Source organism: Scatophagus argus, chromosome 14 (genome assembly GCF_020382885.2).
Source record: "Scatophagus argus isolate fScaArg1 chromosome 14, fScaArg1.pri, whole genome shotgun sequence".
Classification (NCBI taxonomy): Eukaryota; Metazoa; Chordata; class Actinopteri; family Scatophagidae; genus Scatophagus; species Scatophagus argus.
Genome location: NC_058506.1, coordinates 19,283,980 through 19,299,978, shown reverse-complemented (window position 1 = coordinate 19,299,978; position 15,999 = coordinate 19,283,980). Strand labels below are relative to the sequence as shown.

Here is a 15,999-nt window from a genome sequence, read left to right as displayed (position 1 = left end):
TTAAATATAGAGAGGGTGTCCGCCTCCCGGACCGAAACCGGAAGATGGTTCCATAGCAGAGGAGCTTGATAACTAAAGGCTCTGGTTCCCAGTCTACTTTTGAGGACTCTAGGAACCACAAGTAGCCCTGCATTTTGGGAACGCAAAGTTCTGGTGGGATAATAGGGTACTATTAACTCTTTAAGATAGGATGGTGCCTGACCGTTCAGGGCTTTATAAGTGAGGAGGAGAATTTTAAAATCTATCCTGAATTTTACAGGTAGCCAATGTAGAGAAGCCAGAACAGGAGAAATATGGTCTCTCATGCTGGTTCTTGTCAGTAGTCGTGCTGCAGCGTTCTGGATTAGCTGGAGAGTTTTTATGGATTTACTGGGGCAGCCTGATAGAAGGGAGTTACAGTAATCCAGTCTAGATGTAATGAATGCATGGACTAATTTTTCTGCATCTTTCTGACTCAGGATGTGCCTAATCTTTGCGATATTTCGGAGGTGAAAGAATGCAGTCTTTGAAATATTTGCAATGTGCGAGTTAAAGGACATGTCCTGGTCAAAGATAACTCCTAGATTTCTTACAGTGGAGCTTAACATAACATTATTTATTAATTTTTTAATTTATTAATTTTTTCCCAACAGATGAAGTTGGTTTGTGCAGTCATTATATAAAATGATGCTCACAATATCATTTTCACATATATTTGATATCACATATCACATATATTTTTTTTATCATATATTTTAAACGACAAGTCGAATCAAAATATTACAGAATATATTCTAATCTCAGACAGCATCGTATAAGCTTATAATTTATTTCAAACACATAGGTTCATAAGACATTTCATATTATGGGGGAATTTAAAGTGTCCAATCAATCGTTTTTTTTAGGAATGTGGGAAGAAACCGGAGCACCCGGGGAAAACCCTTACCAACATGGAGAGAGCACACACACATACACACCTCACCAACAGGTGTGAAGGCAGCAAACCTTCACCTTGCTGCCGTGAAGTCGCAGTGTGAATTGTTGAGGCACCTCATGTCCTTTTCATGTCATCACGATGAGAACACGTGAACAGGTGCTCTCTCCAGGTGTTCTCATCGTGATGAGATGTCGTCCTATTTGATGTCGTCCTATTTGGCTGTCCAGGTGTTGGCCTGTCCACACCAATGAACAGGCAAACACAATGAGCCAAAATGGCATGGAATTTTGGCGCGGAAGAAGACGGGATCTGTTATGAGGTCGATCTACCACCGAAGCAAGCTCTGAAGGGCTTCGTAAGAGCTTTGCCCACGGATGAAAAGAACCCGACAACAGCGTTCTTCTTTGTCGTTACAGCATTCCCAGTCAGGTGAGTCTTCAAGGCCTGGATAACAACATCATCAGCAGCTGGATCCTGTGATGCCATTGCTTTCAGGAGCTCCTCTGCAGAGCCAAACTGCTGGCGCAGATCTCTGAACAAAGCCTTGGAGATCTTCTTCAGAGTTCCACCGTCTGGGCTGACGGCAATGTCGGTGAACTCGATTTCTTCCATCGCCTCATTACTCAAATTCTTGATGATCCTATTGAAATCCTCTTGGGGCAGCGACGTCCTGGCCTTCTTTGTCGTATGCAGCAGGAAGCGAACGAGCAGCAGGATGATCAGTGTGTGCGTTGTGTCACGATCATCTGCTGATGTTGCTGACTCAGAACTACATTTGTCAGGAGAAACCGCTGGCACAGCTGTGGAGTCATCAGGCTGAGCTTCACACAGTGAGGCCGCACTGGCTGACTGGGAAATTGCGTCGTTTGGACAACCCGCTTTAGTGCCAGCAGTTTCAATTGATATCTGGTCGATCGTGTCTTCTGGTTGGTCTCTGGTATTTGTGTGGTCAGAACTCTGCTGACTTTCTACTGCTTCTTGTAAACTGTCATGGCTAAGTACATAAGCACCATGACTATCTTCAGTATCCTCACTTTGTTCAGAATCCTCAGTATCCTCAGTATCCTCAGTATCCTCAGTATCTTCAGTATCTTCAGTACTTTCACTGTGTTCACTAAAATCAGAATCTGCAGCTCCTTCATTATTTTCAGCTCCTTCATTATTTTCAGCTTCTTCATCATCTTCAGCTTCTGCGACATTAGGCAGAGACCAAATCACATCGCCACACTCATAATCATTTAGGTCCTCTTCACTGTCAAGACTTTCACTTTCACTTTCACTAGAATCTGGAGCGCAAAATGTGGTGAGCTCTGTGAAAATGTCTAAGACCTCTTTGTTCAAAGTAGAATACGCAATAGAACAGAAATGCTGCTCTACGCACCTATGCATTGGTCTTACAGATGTGTGGCCACAATCCAAGGCTCGCCTTGCACTGGTACTGTCTGAGGTTTGGTGGCACGCAAGTGAATGGATAATTATATGATACCTACAGTCAATAGATGTGCAAAAGGGGCACGTGCACTTAGACAAGGTCATAGCTAGCTCCATTCGTGTTTCTTGTTTGCAGTCTGTAGCTGGACAGGTGTTTGCCTCCTTTAAGGTTTTGTTCTGCAAAGGACACTGACAAGTGTCTTCAAACATGCATACAAGTGAACTAGAAATTACACTCATCATAGTATAAGCAGCTGGGAAAAGGATGCAGTTACAGTCAAAATTCATGCTGACATCAGACGAAGGGCTGATGTTCAGTTTTTCAGCTATGCACAAGTTGACTCTTCCTGTCACCTCTTCGGCAATAAGCTCAGCGAAGAAGTCTAAGCTATTGCACTGATGAAGCAGACCTCTGCTCTCACAAGCAAACCTGAAACAAAGTGGAAGGACGTGTCTCACACTGTCAAAGACATCCTCCTTAATTATGCCAAAGAAACACTGGTCAGGGTCTACATGACTGAATATTCGAGGGGCTTTCCTTTTCCAGTCAGCAACGATGGGCTCAAGATATTGCAGAATAGTTATGGAACATGAATTAACAATATCCTCACACATCCTAATCAGCAAATTGACACTATATTGGTCATGAATGCCAGATACGATTTTGCTCCAGTGGTCTTCAACCAGAGGGTGTACGTATGGGTTGATAATTATCTTGCATGGTGGGATTGGGGGAAATTTCACTTCAGCGATCACCTTGAGTCCTGATTGAGACATAGTGACTGTTCATCTACTTGTAAAATGCTTCTCAGTTCCGAGAATCTGCACAAAATTTCGTTGTGCTTGGATAATGACAATAAAGACTCTTGAATTTTGAATCTTGAATCTTCGTGTTGTCTGCCGCTCTGTCTTCACTTCTCGTGATTAAGCAATTGTGTGCCGCTACGGTCGGTTTATAAGGACAGGAAGACAGGATTCAAAGCCGTGTCCTTTGATGATCCGGATCAAAGGAATTCGCACTTGACGCCGCAGCAGTGGGCGTGGCCCATCACGCGAACGACTTCCGGTGAGTGCGACGTCTTTCCGGTGCGCGCAGGGGGCGCACAGGTGGCGCCCAGACCAGATCTGAAACTGATCAAATATGTTGCTACAACAGCAGCTGGAGCCCGAGTCGAATCAAATAATATCCAATCACGATCCTTCTTTAACCTCAACAAGCAGTTTAATAAGCCGAGAGAAGAGCGGGACGGCTTAACTTTCAGGAGAGTCTGAAAGTCCTGCTGAAGTTCATGTTGGAGAGCAATTAGGAGCTCATGTAGAAACACTTTATTTCCGACTGTTACATAAATAAGCTTGTTTATTTTTAAATGGTGCGGATTCAGCTGGTCGCTTGTATGATACAGGACTCCACACAGCTAGCCCGCTAACCGGACAGAAACGAGCTTGTAAACGTAAAGTTGGATATCGTCCAGAAGATCCCAGTGTACAAACCTGCGATCTGTGCGGGCCACCTCACAAATTTGTACAAAAATAAGTCAGTATGACAGTCAGTATCGCCAGGTCCCCGTACATCAGGAGAAGGTCTTGTGTCATCACAGCGGTTTATCTTCATGTTGTGGTGTTGCTACTTTTATTTTCCCGAGGGATCTGCGTCCGTCAACCGCCCATCAACAGGCGCAAAGGGAGGGCAGTTTGCCACTGAGCTGACCTGATGAGTTGACTCGTTTTCCTTCCAGTGTGTGTCTTTGCCACTCGTTCGTATCCACATTGTGGAGTTGAGTGTCGTTTAGCTGACATATTGAGAACCTGGGGGCCACTAAGTATCACACAAAACAGCCCCGTTGTGGTCTTTCATGTGCAAAAATAAACAAGCAGGAGGTGGCGCCCAAACATACACAATTAGTATAAAAAACTACAATATAATGGTGTTATTTTCCACAGAGAGTTCATTTAGTTTGGTTACTGATGACTCTGTCATTAAAATCTAGCAGGTTTTACTTTCTCTCAAATCAAATGCACACACTTAGAAACGAACCAACCACCAGTAATATGCTGTATGTTGCCTGTATTTTATAGACATTTCATACAAATTGCAATCAAGTGAACTGACTCTGTAACAGAATTTTGTAAGTGTTTAACTTTTTTGACATTCTGATACTTTCACCACTGAACTGCTGCAGAGATGGGGTGAGTTAATAATTTATTTTCTAAACCTGAAGTCCTGAAGTTATTTTTTACTTTGGCGTAAGCATCAATTACACACAAACACACACAGAGAGTCATTAAATCAACCAGCTTCAGGTGTGTGACAAGCTTGTCACACAGCTGGTTTCATTAAACTTCTTTTAGTATGTGATGTACGTGAGGTTTGTGCTATTGAACAAGCTGCTGCCTCTTACACACATTTACACATCAAACTTTTGTTTTTTATTGTTGTGGCAGCCTTAGAAACCAAAGCTGAGTTCTCCCTAGAGCTCCAGCAGCAAATATGTTTGCTTAAGTTGTCTGGCCTCCAGCTCGTCCTGTCAGTTTTATGTCTTTTTTTTTGTTTGTTTGCTTGTTTGTTTGTTTTCTATGAAAGTAGGATCAGCCTACGTGTGTTTTATTCTCAGTAGAGGTTTTTAACAGTGCAGGGTTGAGTTTTTGTTCATTAAGCCAGAGTTTAGAAAGTCGTGTGTGTGTGTGTGTGTGGCCATGAAGGAGGAGATTGCTGCTGCTGTGTTCTTTGTGGCTCGGCTGGTGAAGCGGTATGGCTGTCTGGATAACGAAGGCAGGGAGCGCTTTGCCGCCGCCCTCACCTCAGTTCTGTTTGAGAATTACAAGAACCACTGGCACCCGAACGCACCGACCAAAGGACAGGCCTACAGGTCAGTGAACCTTCAGTTTGTTTGTAATTCTTGTTGTTTTTAAAAAGATCCAGTTTGGAGGATTCAGCGGTGGTGCTTTGCTTGCTCTCCACTATGGTGGCTGCCAAACTGATACAAATGTGGGACATGAAGTCTGTAGCAATACCACATAAAGTGAAGTCAAGAGTAATAAAATGCACCGTTTGTTCAATTCACTGCACGCTTGCTAGTTAATGTTGAAATTAAAGTACATTTTGTCAGTGAACTGAGTGTTCCAGAGGATCGCTGCATTTGGTCTCAACCCTCTGACTTTAAGAACACCTCCCTTCAGTCCAAGCCTCACTGTGAACACACCTTGTGCTAAAACAGTCCCTGTAACACACACGTGCTAAAAGAGTTTGCCTCATATTCTGTAAAAATGTACTTTAACTGTGGTATTATTGTTAATGTGAATAATCCTCTGAACAGTTTTTCACAGGGACTGTTTCCTCATTAAAGGTAGAGTAGTTCCAATGAAAACTGAGTGATTGACAGGTGGGTTCTCATATGCACATGTTGCTGATGATTCTAGTTTCTTGTGGCTGAGCTCAAATGAAATTTCACTTGGGGCTGAGACTGAAGTATCTCACAGATACCTCAAAGAGGTCCTGATCTAATATGTCGTGCTGTGTGTTTCAGGTGTCTGCGGATGAACCGCGTGCGGCTGCAGGACCCGGTGCTGCAGCAGGCCTGCGAGCAGAGCGCGGTGCGCTACGAGGATCTTGGCCTTCCCCAGGAGCTAACAGTGTGGGTCGACCCTGGAGAGGTGTCCTGCAGGTCAGGCCTCTGAATGAGGTGATCTTATCGGGGTCACAGAAGTGGCTGTTTGTCAGGATTGTTACGCCTCAAAACTGCGGCTGATTTAAAGTAAATATTTTTTGACAGACTTCCTTTTAATCTGCATTAAAAGCTCATTTAAATTGGAGAATTTTGCTTTGGCTTTGGAACAAAAGCATATTTCTCAAATATTTAACTGTTACTTTAAATTCCCATCAACTGAAACTTTTTAGCAGTCATCTCTGCATGCTTTAGTTTATAGGAAGCCAAAGCAGCAGGCGCTCAGTTTAGCTTGACGTTGACAAAATTTGAGGATCATTGCACCAGGCCAAGAAATAGTTCCAGCACACAACTTTTGTTTTCTAATTATTTTACATTTCAGTTTGTGTTTAGATTAGTTTTCTTTTCCTGATTGGTTTAATTCCGCCTTGTAGGTACGGCGAACACAGCGCTCCATTTTGCGTCTCCGTGGTGGACAGCTGTCGGCGTGGAGATGGGGAATTTTCCCGCCGCATCCATGATGCGGTGGAGCGGGCGAGCCTTGATGTCCAGTCAGGAAGCTCTTCAGACGAAGAGGAGGAGGGGGGAGCAGACAGCAGCATGAGTAGCAGTAGCCTATCAGCTCTCTGTCCTGTTCCAATCCCGCCCACAAACCCTGAGCCCAAAACCATCCCAACCGTCAGCAACCCCAACAGCGTCTACCGGGTAGGTTGGCTACATGAAGGATGTTTTTATTAACTCTGACCCCCGATTGCTCTCTGTGGTCTTAACTCTGTAGTTGCCATGTTCAGATATTGTAGAAATCATTTTTAAAATGTTGGCATTGGACAACTTGGAGTTTCTCATAATTATCCAACTGTTCCTTGTTTGGCGATGGGTTTGAGTATTAAGCTCTTTAATGTTGGTCAGAATTTGCAGGTCACCAGTGACACAACAGCTTCACCTTCAGGCCTCTAATAAACGCTGAAAATGACAAATCTTACATTTTACCAGTTAAACCAGACAAACCTTTTCATGCCTGCTCCTCTGCCCTCTGCTTCTCCCTCAGTTCAGTGAGTTTTCTCCAGGCGCCCCTCAGACCTGGCTCAGGGAGAAGCGCAAGGCCTTTGCTGGGGATCCATTCCCACCTCACGCTCCTTCAGGTGGAGGTCCGACCTCTCAGTTCTCCAGCCAAAAAGGCTTCAAGTCCTATCGACCCACATTCACCTTCACTGGGCCTCGTGTTGACAAGTACCACTGGGTTAGCAAATCCCGATCCTAGCGCAAGCTGGTCCTTCAACCCCGAACTACTATCAGGTTACCGCAGGGTAGGCAGCCATGATGGCGGCTCAAAGCGCCATGGACCCTGTTTGTGGTGGGGGGGAAAAAAGTTTCAGGACAATTTGTGTCTGTAAAGGATAAGAGTTTATTATTCGTGCATGATTTATAATGTCAATGACTTAAAATAATGCTGTTTAAGCATGTTTTTAAACTTTGAAATATTGAAGTATTTTAAGTAATTCTGCCTTCTAAATGTGTTTTTAAACTAAAATTAAAGTAAGTGTGAATAAAGTAACATTGAACAGTCATTGAAAAGAAATAAATGCGTCCGTGTCAGCTCTGCTGGTCATTTTGAAAGTGTTTCCTCTTTCATTTCATGCTTTGGTTTTTAATGACCTCAGGATATCATTGTAACCAGTAAACTTCCTTACCCGAAAACAAAACAGATGGAGCCTTAAGTCTGTATACAGGACTGTGAGTTAAGACAAAATGAATACAAAATGCTGCTCTCTTGAGGGATCATTTTTGTGTAAAATGTCAACATGAAGTCTGTGAGATGAGCAGGTGGGGCTTTTCAGTGTTTTGTTGTCAAACAGGCATCAGAATGTGGCTGACGGCTGTGCGTGGCGGTGGTTGTACTGGTAGTGTAGTTAGTGATTGGTGTGTAAGAACAATCAGCTAACAACACTGCCTACACAGCAACCCCAACTGCAGTCACCGCAACACTGCAGCTGACACACTGACTTGAGATCAGTTGGTTTTGCACGAAGGATTTAACCTGAAACTATGCTGACAGTCTGGAGCTCTTCAAGCCGGTGTAAGGAGAAGCTTTTTGCAAAATATAGTTTAAAAAGACCCCTACAAAAAAGAGAATCACTTTCAGAAATTTCCTTAAAGGAGCTCAACATTTTAAGAAATAAGATTTGCTTGGTTTCCCCAAGTTCCTCCAAAGGTTCTGAGTCCCTGGGGGAAGTTCCTGCACATAAACCAGACAATGTTAGTCAAAAATAACAGGATAGAATAAAATGACTGAAAAAATTTACCAGCGACTGGGGCAGCCCTTCTTCAGTGATTTTCAGGCATTTATTCCTGTTTTAAAACTTCATTTCGCCCAGACCCTCGTAAAGCAGAACTCTGATCGGCTGCTCCTGACTGCTTCAACATCCAAACATCTCAGGGCTCTTCATGCAGTAAACTCTTCTGTCCCCAACTGCAAGCTGAGAAACATTTGTAAACAGCAGCAATGCCTAAATTCAGTTCTGTGTGTGCACGGATGAGTGTTGTGATCCTACCTGCAGTCGCTGCATTTTTCACCGCTCTGTTTAGAAGTGACCACTGCTGGAGAAACACAACTGTCTCCACAACGACGACTTCACTGCGTGTGTGTGCGTGTGTGTGTGTCCATACAGGTCATGCCTCGACTTGCCCCTGGCTGGCAGGCAGAGTTGATGTTGCCGTGGTGAAGCATTCAGAGCACTTGGCAGTTTTGCTGTTTTTCGCGTGACCACAGCACTCTCACGTGTTTTACCATACGTATTCATTTCAGCCACACAATATCTGGTGCGGCCTCGTCTGTGTCACAGACCCAGATATTGTATTGCACTCAGGGTTTTAAATCTGAGTGCACTGTCCCGTATGCTGTACTGTACTGCAGTGATTGGGGGTTGCACTTCGAACAAGTCTGAAGACTTGTGAGGGACACTGATGTAAAATTAAACTAAAAACTCATTGCAGATGCTGAGAAAGTCTGACTTTTAGCCAATTTAGCCCTGACATTATTTTCTCAAACCTTAAAAAGTCCTCCTGAGCCACGGAAAAACTGCTTTCATTTGAGTGATGATGACATTTTGCCTGTTTTCATACCAAAGGCTCAAGAAAAATGCTTCACAAAATTGAAATTTATAGCTGAAATAATGAAGATACTCAGGCTATAAACTTGTTTATGGGAAGCAAATATTTTAAAATGCACAGCTCATCACAAGGCCTGTCAGGATTTCATGTGTCTTGTCTCAAGTTTTTTAATGCTTTTTTGCCACAGCTCCATAGGCCTGATGTGACTTAATGTAATGCAAGTGAGTTTAAACCTCCATCCATATGACACTTACTCTGACTTTATGCCTGCTCAGACACTGTAGTAAAGCAAGATACCAGATAGGTTTATTTGTCACATACACAATCATACACGGTACAATGTGCAGTGAAATTTTTTATGTCCCTGCTACCAAAAAATAGGTAAGCAAAAATTAAATATCATAAAAATGAAACCTTATTAAAATTAAAAATGTGAGAATGTATGCATACATAAATCACTGGAATGCAGTAAAGTGGTTTGTGTGATAAATATGTTACAACAGGCGAAGTTCATGATCTCTGAGTGTAACTTCACATCTGAGTGTGTGAAATTTTCAAGTCACACAAAAACCATGTTGTCCAACAGGGCATGATGCTCAACAACTGGATTCATGTGGACTCATCTCACATTTGCATACCACTTGTCACAGCTACTTTTTCTACCCTCTCTGCATTTATTTTTAGCAACAACATTCTGGGTCTATTTGAATGTGCCTTTATAATAAATGTTGTCAAAAGTATCCCTGTGTAACTTCACATGGTCAATAGAACAGAACGAACTCCTGATGAGGTGGTGTGAGATTGAGAATACTCTCAGATGCTTTACTCTCAGACGCTTTACTTGGTGGTAGAATGAAAGGTGAAAAGAACCAAAAATCAATAAAAGTTGAGGGAATGCATAAAGCTGTAATGAGGGCTTTAAATCACTGGTAGAATTGGTAGAAGTGCCAACAATAATGGAGGGCTATTGAACCTTTCCCTCTTTTTTTTCTATTGAAAACAACTCACTTGTATATAAACATTATATTATTATCATTACAACTGTAAACAGTAAAAACATCTTAAAATAAAATCTGACATTATTTTCAGTGTCCAAGTATCGGGCTATGGGCACCATCAGCACTGTTAAAAGTTTCTGAAACAGAAACCACGCGGAAAGATGAAACCCCGTAGTAAGTAACATTTCATTCTATTTAAAGCTACTTCAGAGACACTTTCGTGTTCACCAAGTAAAATAAATGCACGTAAAAATAGGTTAGCCATTGCCACTCCATTTAGACCGAAATATCTTTGCCAGGAGCCGTGAGAGCACAGGAAGCAGGAAGAACATTTAGCTGTTGTATTTGTTTCTCATCAGTCCAATCAGCCAATAATGTCACGTCTTTATTCGAACAAATGATCGGTTTGTCCAATCACAGGCTTTTTCACTGCAACGTACCCTGGCGCTTGGTCACATCCGGTCATATATATGTTGCCACGAGTTAGCGGCGAATTTGGAGTGTCCATTTTGAGCAGCGATTCGGCGTCTCTGTTATTTCTCACTTAAAGTAAGAAAACGTTCTTGTTGTTTTTTTATTTCTGAATTTATTTATACATCAGGAACTTTAGTTTTACGCACCGGTTCAATTCACGGTGGCATCAGCCATCGCCCTGCCTTTATCTGTTGTCTGTTTTCGTGTTAGCAGGAAATGTAGCTAGCTATTTGTTAGCCACAGTTGTGCTAAATACGTTAACGCCGTTATTGCGGTGAGTGAGTGGTCCGTTACTCCAGTTATGTAGAAATTGAACCCTCGTGATTTCTCGCATTTGTTCGGATTTGATTTGCTGTGCCTGCTTGAATTTGGCTGTTTATTTGATTTCGGTTCAGATCGGTCCTTGCTAGCCGGGCCTGCACTCTGTCCCGAGCGGCAACCAAGCAAAGCGCGGTCCGCTTGAAAACTGAACACTGAGAGTCACGCCGGTTCATTGCTTGGCTAACAAAGTCTTACTGTTCACGTAAGCAAAGCACGCAGCTGTGTATATTACCCACTGCCACGGCCAAACAAACTGTATGACAGCATTATGAAGGATATGTTACGTTAAAAACGATGTAAACTTAACTAGTTGCAGAACGATTTGTTAGCACTGAAACGGCCTCAGCTCGTGTGACTTTACATTATCCTCCACTGAGTGTTGTCATTGTCGAGTTTAAGTCAAAAAGCGTTCAATAAGGTAATTTGGTTGTTTTCGCTCCCTCTTGATTTAATAAATGATGAAAGTTTTGGTTAACGGCTTTGCAGCTACTCTCTGGTGTCAGTTCCTTTGGCAGTAGCACATGAATTAATAAAATAATTTGGTGGAAATGACATTAAGTACTTTAAATGTCACAATCTTGTGTTAATACTGAATCGTTGCAAGCCATTTAACCACAAGGCAGTTGTTAACCACACCGTACACTGTCCTAGATCAAGAGGTCTCCGGTTCAAATCCGGATGCCCCCTCAACTCTTTGGGGGCAGCCGTGGCCTAGGGGTTGGAGAAGCGGCTTGTGATCGGAGGGTCACCGGTTCAATATCCTCCCCGGGCGCTTGATGCTGCCCACTGCTCCCGTGTGTGTTTCACTGCATGTAATTTGCCGGGTGTCGCATGTGCGTGTTCAACTAAGGATGGGTCAAATGCAGAAGACGAATTCAGTGTGTGTATGTAAAAATATATATACTGTCAATAAAGCTGATTCTTCTTCTTCTTTTCTGAAATAACTTGTTTGTGCTGTGTTTGCAATCTGCACTTCCAAGTATATGAAAGGAGATTCCTAGCGTTTGTCCTGTCCTGTCCTGTCTCAGTCTCTCAGAGCCCACCTTCAGAATGGCAGATGCTGAGACTCTCCTCATGGAGACATCAGACCAGAACGGCAACGAGGGAGAGGATGACCAGAATGGAGCCGAACAGGAGCTTATGGTTGGAGAGGATAGCCAGGACAGTGGCACAGATGGAGGCAAAATTGATGCCAGTAAAGGAGAAGAGGATGCAGGGTGAGTGTTTGGTTTCCCCTCAGACCTGGCACCCTCAATATGTACGATCACTTTTTCATTTTCAGTGAAAATGTAATGAAACAATACATGCTTTTGCTTGGGCCTGAATAAAATATAGGATGCCAGGTTCATATAGGCTTGAAAGCAGACTTACCATGCAAGCCAAACCAAAGATGTCAAGCGCAGAGAAGGGAAGACTTTTTAGTGACACGGGGTAAAATGACTTAAGTGTGTGATAACAAATCACAGAATGATATTTATGTCCTCCAGACCAGACTTTTTTGATTGTGCTGCACAGGGCCTAGTATTTGGTTTACATAATGTCTTCTATGGGTGTAAAAGGATAGACTTTTTGGATCAACTAAAACTACCTGTTCAACAACTGGTCTAAAAGAACTAAACAGCAAAGTTTCTCACTGTGTTTGCAGGAAAATGTTCGTGGGCGGCCTCAGCTGGGACACGAGTAAAAAGGACCTGAAGGATTACTTCAGTAAGTTTGGTGAGGTCTCGGACTGTACCATCAAGATGGACTCCAGCACGGGCCGGTCCCGAGGCTTTGGCTTCGTTCTCTTCAAGGACGCCTCCAGTGTGGACAAGGTCTTTCGCTTTGATTACTTGGCAACTGTTTGACATGCATCACTGCTTAAATCAGTCAATACAAGTGGAGTGAGTTGAACCGTGATGTAATCAGCACCTGGATGTTTATTAGTTGTTTGTTTGGGTGATTTGGCCCTCTGTATGCACCAGAAAGGTTTGCGCTGCATGCTGCTCTTCAGTAATTGGGCCAAATGTTGCCACAACTCTGAAGAGTCACTTAATTACATGTAATGTTGCATGATGTAGGGAGTTTTTCTTTTTTAAGGTTTTTGACAGCCCATAATTCCAACTATGATAACCCTTGTATGCCTGCAGGTGCTGGAACAGAAGGAACACAGACTGGACGGTCGTCCGATCGACCCCAAGAGGGCCATGGCCATGAAGAAGGAGCCTGTCAAGAAGATCTTTGTCGGGGGGTTGAACCCTGAGGCCACTGAGGACACCATCAGGGAATACTTTGGGGCCTTTGGAGAGGTCAGTTTTACTAGATGGATGGATGGATGGTTTATTCAGTTTTGCTCCTGCGACTGCCACACAACCCCATTTAACTGGTCTAATCCCTGAGCCTAATCCTTATTTAAGCTAATGCTTAAATGATACTAGTGTAGAAGTGGCTGGTAGATGCATCACTGCAGGTTCGTCAGAGGACAGGCCACCTACTGAAACCAGCTTCTTTTATCAAAAGTTCTGTTGGTCACTCAGACACATCTGTTCTTTGTTGTTCTGAGAGTCTGTTTTATTTGTCATTTAAAATGACAGTGGCACACAGAATAATAATTGTTTCAAATGTTACAGTCATGTAAACCAGACTTTTGGTGAGTTGAACCAAAATATGTGACTTTGATTTATGGAGGACACTTTGCAAAACTCCAGGCAGCAGTCAGACTGGTTTTGGTTTCTCAGTAGGACAACCAGTAGAAAACACGCCGAGTGAATATCTGATATTTCATCAGTGTAGAAACTTATTTTTCTAAAACTTTGTAACATGGACGTATCTACTTTTTCTCCCTCCAGATCGAAACCATCGAGCTTCCCATTGACCCCAAATCGAAGAAAAGGAGGGGTTTCATCTTCATCACGTACAAAGAAGAAGCTAGTGTCAAGAAGTGTCTGGAGAAGAAATACCACAACATCCAGGGCGGCAGGGTACGCTCACATTTATTCCAGCAGAGTCGGGCGATCTGGGACTGTGACGGCGATGTTGTGCAGGATGCTGCAGTGTGACCCTGGTCTCTTACTGATGGATCTGATTGTTTGCATATCGCTCCCTCCACAGACAGACTTCATTATGAAAAACATAATGACAAGTAGAAAATTTAAGCGGTGGAAAAATGCAGTGTATTGACTGTAGAATGGGGCTGGGATTTATTTTTACAGAAATTCTGTCCACAAGTAAAGCCATGACGGAATGTGTTTTTAGGGCTTTTAAACTGTTTATGTAATTTTATTCTGAAAATATTCAGGCATTTCGCTGCTTTTTCCACCTCTGTAAAGTCTGGTAATAAAATGTGTGTTTGTGTCTCGTCCAAAGTGCGAGCTGAAGATCGCCCAGCCGAAGGAGGTGTACCAGCAGCAGCAGTATGGAGCGGGACGTGGCGGTTACGGAAACCGGGGAGGCAGGGGTCGTGGGGGTGAGGCATCTGCACCATCTCTGCTGCTTTTCTCAGTCCTGATCCAGTAGCACTGTGTGTGTAGCATAAAGGGGCGACAGCTTGCATTCCATTGTACAGCTTTGAGCCTGAAAGTTTGATTTAATCTTTTTTCCACGTGTTGGCGTTCAGTTGTTGTCTGACACCTGAATTTAAAGGTCCAACATGAATGGAACCAATCAGATGTCAACCGTTGGCAAATGCTCTGAAATGTCTCTCATGGCGACTTTTTTTTTGGAAGCATTTTGTTTATCATTGACAGAAGAAGTCGTTTTCAGGCTGACACTGAGGCCTCAATGGGAAATCTGCACTTTGTGTCTCAGGTCAGGGCCAGGGGTGGAATCAGGGCTACGGAAACTACTGGAACCAGGGATACGGTAATCAAGGCTATGGCTACGGCGGATATGGAGGCTATGGAAACTATGACTACTCTTCTGGTTACTACGGATACGGTCCTGGATATGATTACAGTGAGTACACAGACAAACCTTCATGTACGGTTGTCTGTCTGTCTGTCTGTCAGAATCTCAACACTGTTTGAAAGAGATTATGTCTGTGTAGGGAATGAAGTGAACAAGCTCATGTCCCCAAATGTTAAGTTAGTTTCCCCAGTGAACAGATAGGATGGTGCTGTCTTTGCTGCATGCTGAGGGACTGTCTGCGGGTCTGACCGGTCTACCCTCTCTACCCCACAGACCAGGGCAATGCCAGCTACGGGAAAACACCAAGACGAGGGGGACACCAGACCGGCTACAAGCCGTACTGATGATCACGTGGTAGTGCAAGGTAGGCCCTCGGCTCTAATGAGTCCCCCTTTTTAAGGCTATTTTGGCTTTACTTGCATGGAAAATTTGACAGTCTCAGAGCAGACAAAGCTTTGTGCACCCGCGGTGCTCGAAGGTTTGTGACCACTGCTGCAGTCCATTCGGCCATCTCTCTTCGGGAAGAGGATCAGCTCCTGCGTTGTTCTGGTCTTTCTGTATCTCTTATGTTGTAGACCAGTTCTTGCCTGTAGTATTTTGTACTAAAAGCACTTTTTGAAAAGAAATTATTTTTCTTTTTCAGAATTGCAAACCAAAAATTTTAGATTGCACTTTATGGTTATTTTAAGTGGTTGGTATTGACAGTAGAAGGATGCTAAAGAGGATCCCTGGCGGACTTAATGAATCAAGTGTAGACGATGGCTAATATTTTATTTGGAAAGGCTTCCATCTTGAAGAGAATGTTGTTGATCAAATGATCTGAAGAAAATGTTGTCATCCCTCAGGACTCCAGTGACACAGTGAGATCAACAGCTGGACGGACACACTGGGCATGACTCAACCTCTTTTATGACAGACCATTTGTACAGAAAACATCCGAAATGTAATTTTTCTTTTTTTTTTCTTTTTTTTTTAATCCTATCATTTTTAGGTTTTATGTTCCCTTTGGTGTTCTTTTTTTTTTTTTTCTTTCCCTCCACATTTCCATCAATGGAAGTGTAATTTTTACTGTACTTTTTGGTACCTGTTTTGATTCTAATGTATTGTAAGGCTTGTATTTTACATGTTTGCTGGCTTTACAGGGTGAAAATCTTGGCGCTGTAAAGGAGCTTTTTTGACAAATAAAAACTGTTTTCAGTAA

General features: G+C 43.1%; 2 protein-coding genes across 2 annotated transcripts; both read left to right on the top strand.

Annotated features, from left to right (window-relative positions):
* Positions 1-4,681: 4,681 nt before the first annotated feature.
* Positions 4,682-7,626, top strand: btg4 (B-cell translocation gene 4). The gene is made up of 4 exons (XM_046411090.1): positions 4,682-5,214; positions 5,872-6,009; positions 6,444-6,714; positions 7,058-7,626. Exons 1-4 carry the CDS (start codon positions 5,042-5,044, stop codon positions 7,268-7,270), a joined length of 795 nt encoding a protein of 264 aa, XP_046267046.1. The 5' UTR covers positions 4,682-5,041; the 3' UTR covers positions 7,271-7,626.
* A 2,894-nt stretch (positions 7,627-10,520) lies between these two features.
* LOC124070846 (heterogeneous nuclear ribonucleoprotein A/B-like) lies at positions 10,521-15,999 on the top strand. The gene is made up of 9 exons (XM_046411125.1): positions 10,521-10,667; positions 11,942-12,130; positions 12,559-12,727; positions 13,043-13,201; positions 13,742-13,873; positions 14,259-14,358; positions 14,700-14,846; positions 15,072-15,162; positions 15,644-15,999. The coding sequence occupies exons 2-8, from the start codon at positions 11,964-11,966 to the stop codon at positions 15,140-15,142; spliced, it is 945 nt and encodes a 314-aa protein (XP_046267081.1). The 5' UTR covers positions 10,521-10,667; positions 11,942-11,963; the 3' UTR covers positions 15,143-15,162; positions 15,644-15,999.

Coding starts and splice junctions, on each gene's coding strand:
- btg4 (XM_046411090.1), top strand. CDS start 5,042: ATGAAGGAGGAGATTGCTGCTGCTGTGTTCTTTGTGGCTCGGCTGGTG. Junction 6,010..6,443: donor CCTGGAGAGGTGTCCTGCAG/GTCAGGCCTCTG, acceptor TCCGCCTTGTAG/GTACGGCGAACACAGCGCTC. Junction 6,715..7,057: donor ACCCCAACAGCGTCTACCGG/GTAGGTTGGCTA, acceptor CTTCTCCCTCAG/TTCAGTGAGTTTTCTCCAGG.
- LOC124070846 (XM_046411125.1), top strand. CDS start 11,964: ATGGCAGATGCTGAGACTCTCCTCATGGAGACATCAGACCAGAACGGC. Junction 12,131..12,558: donor AAAGGAGAAGAGGATGCAGG/GTGAGTGTTTGG, acceptor CTGTGTTTGCAG/GAAAATGTTCGTGGGCGGCC. Junction 13,202..13,741: donor ACTTTGGGGCCTTTGGAGAG/GTCAGTTTTACT, acceptor TTCTCCCTCCAG/ATCGAAACCATCGAGCTTCC.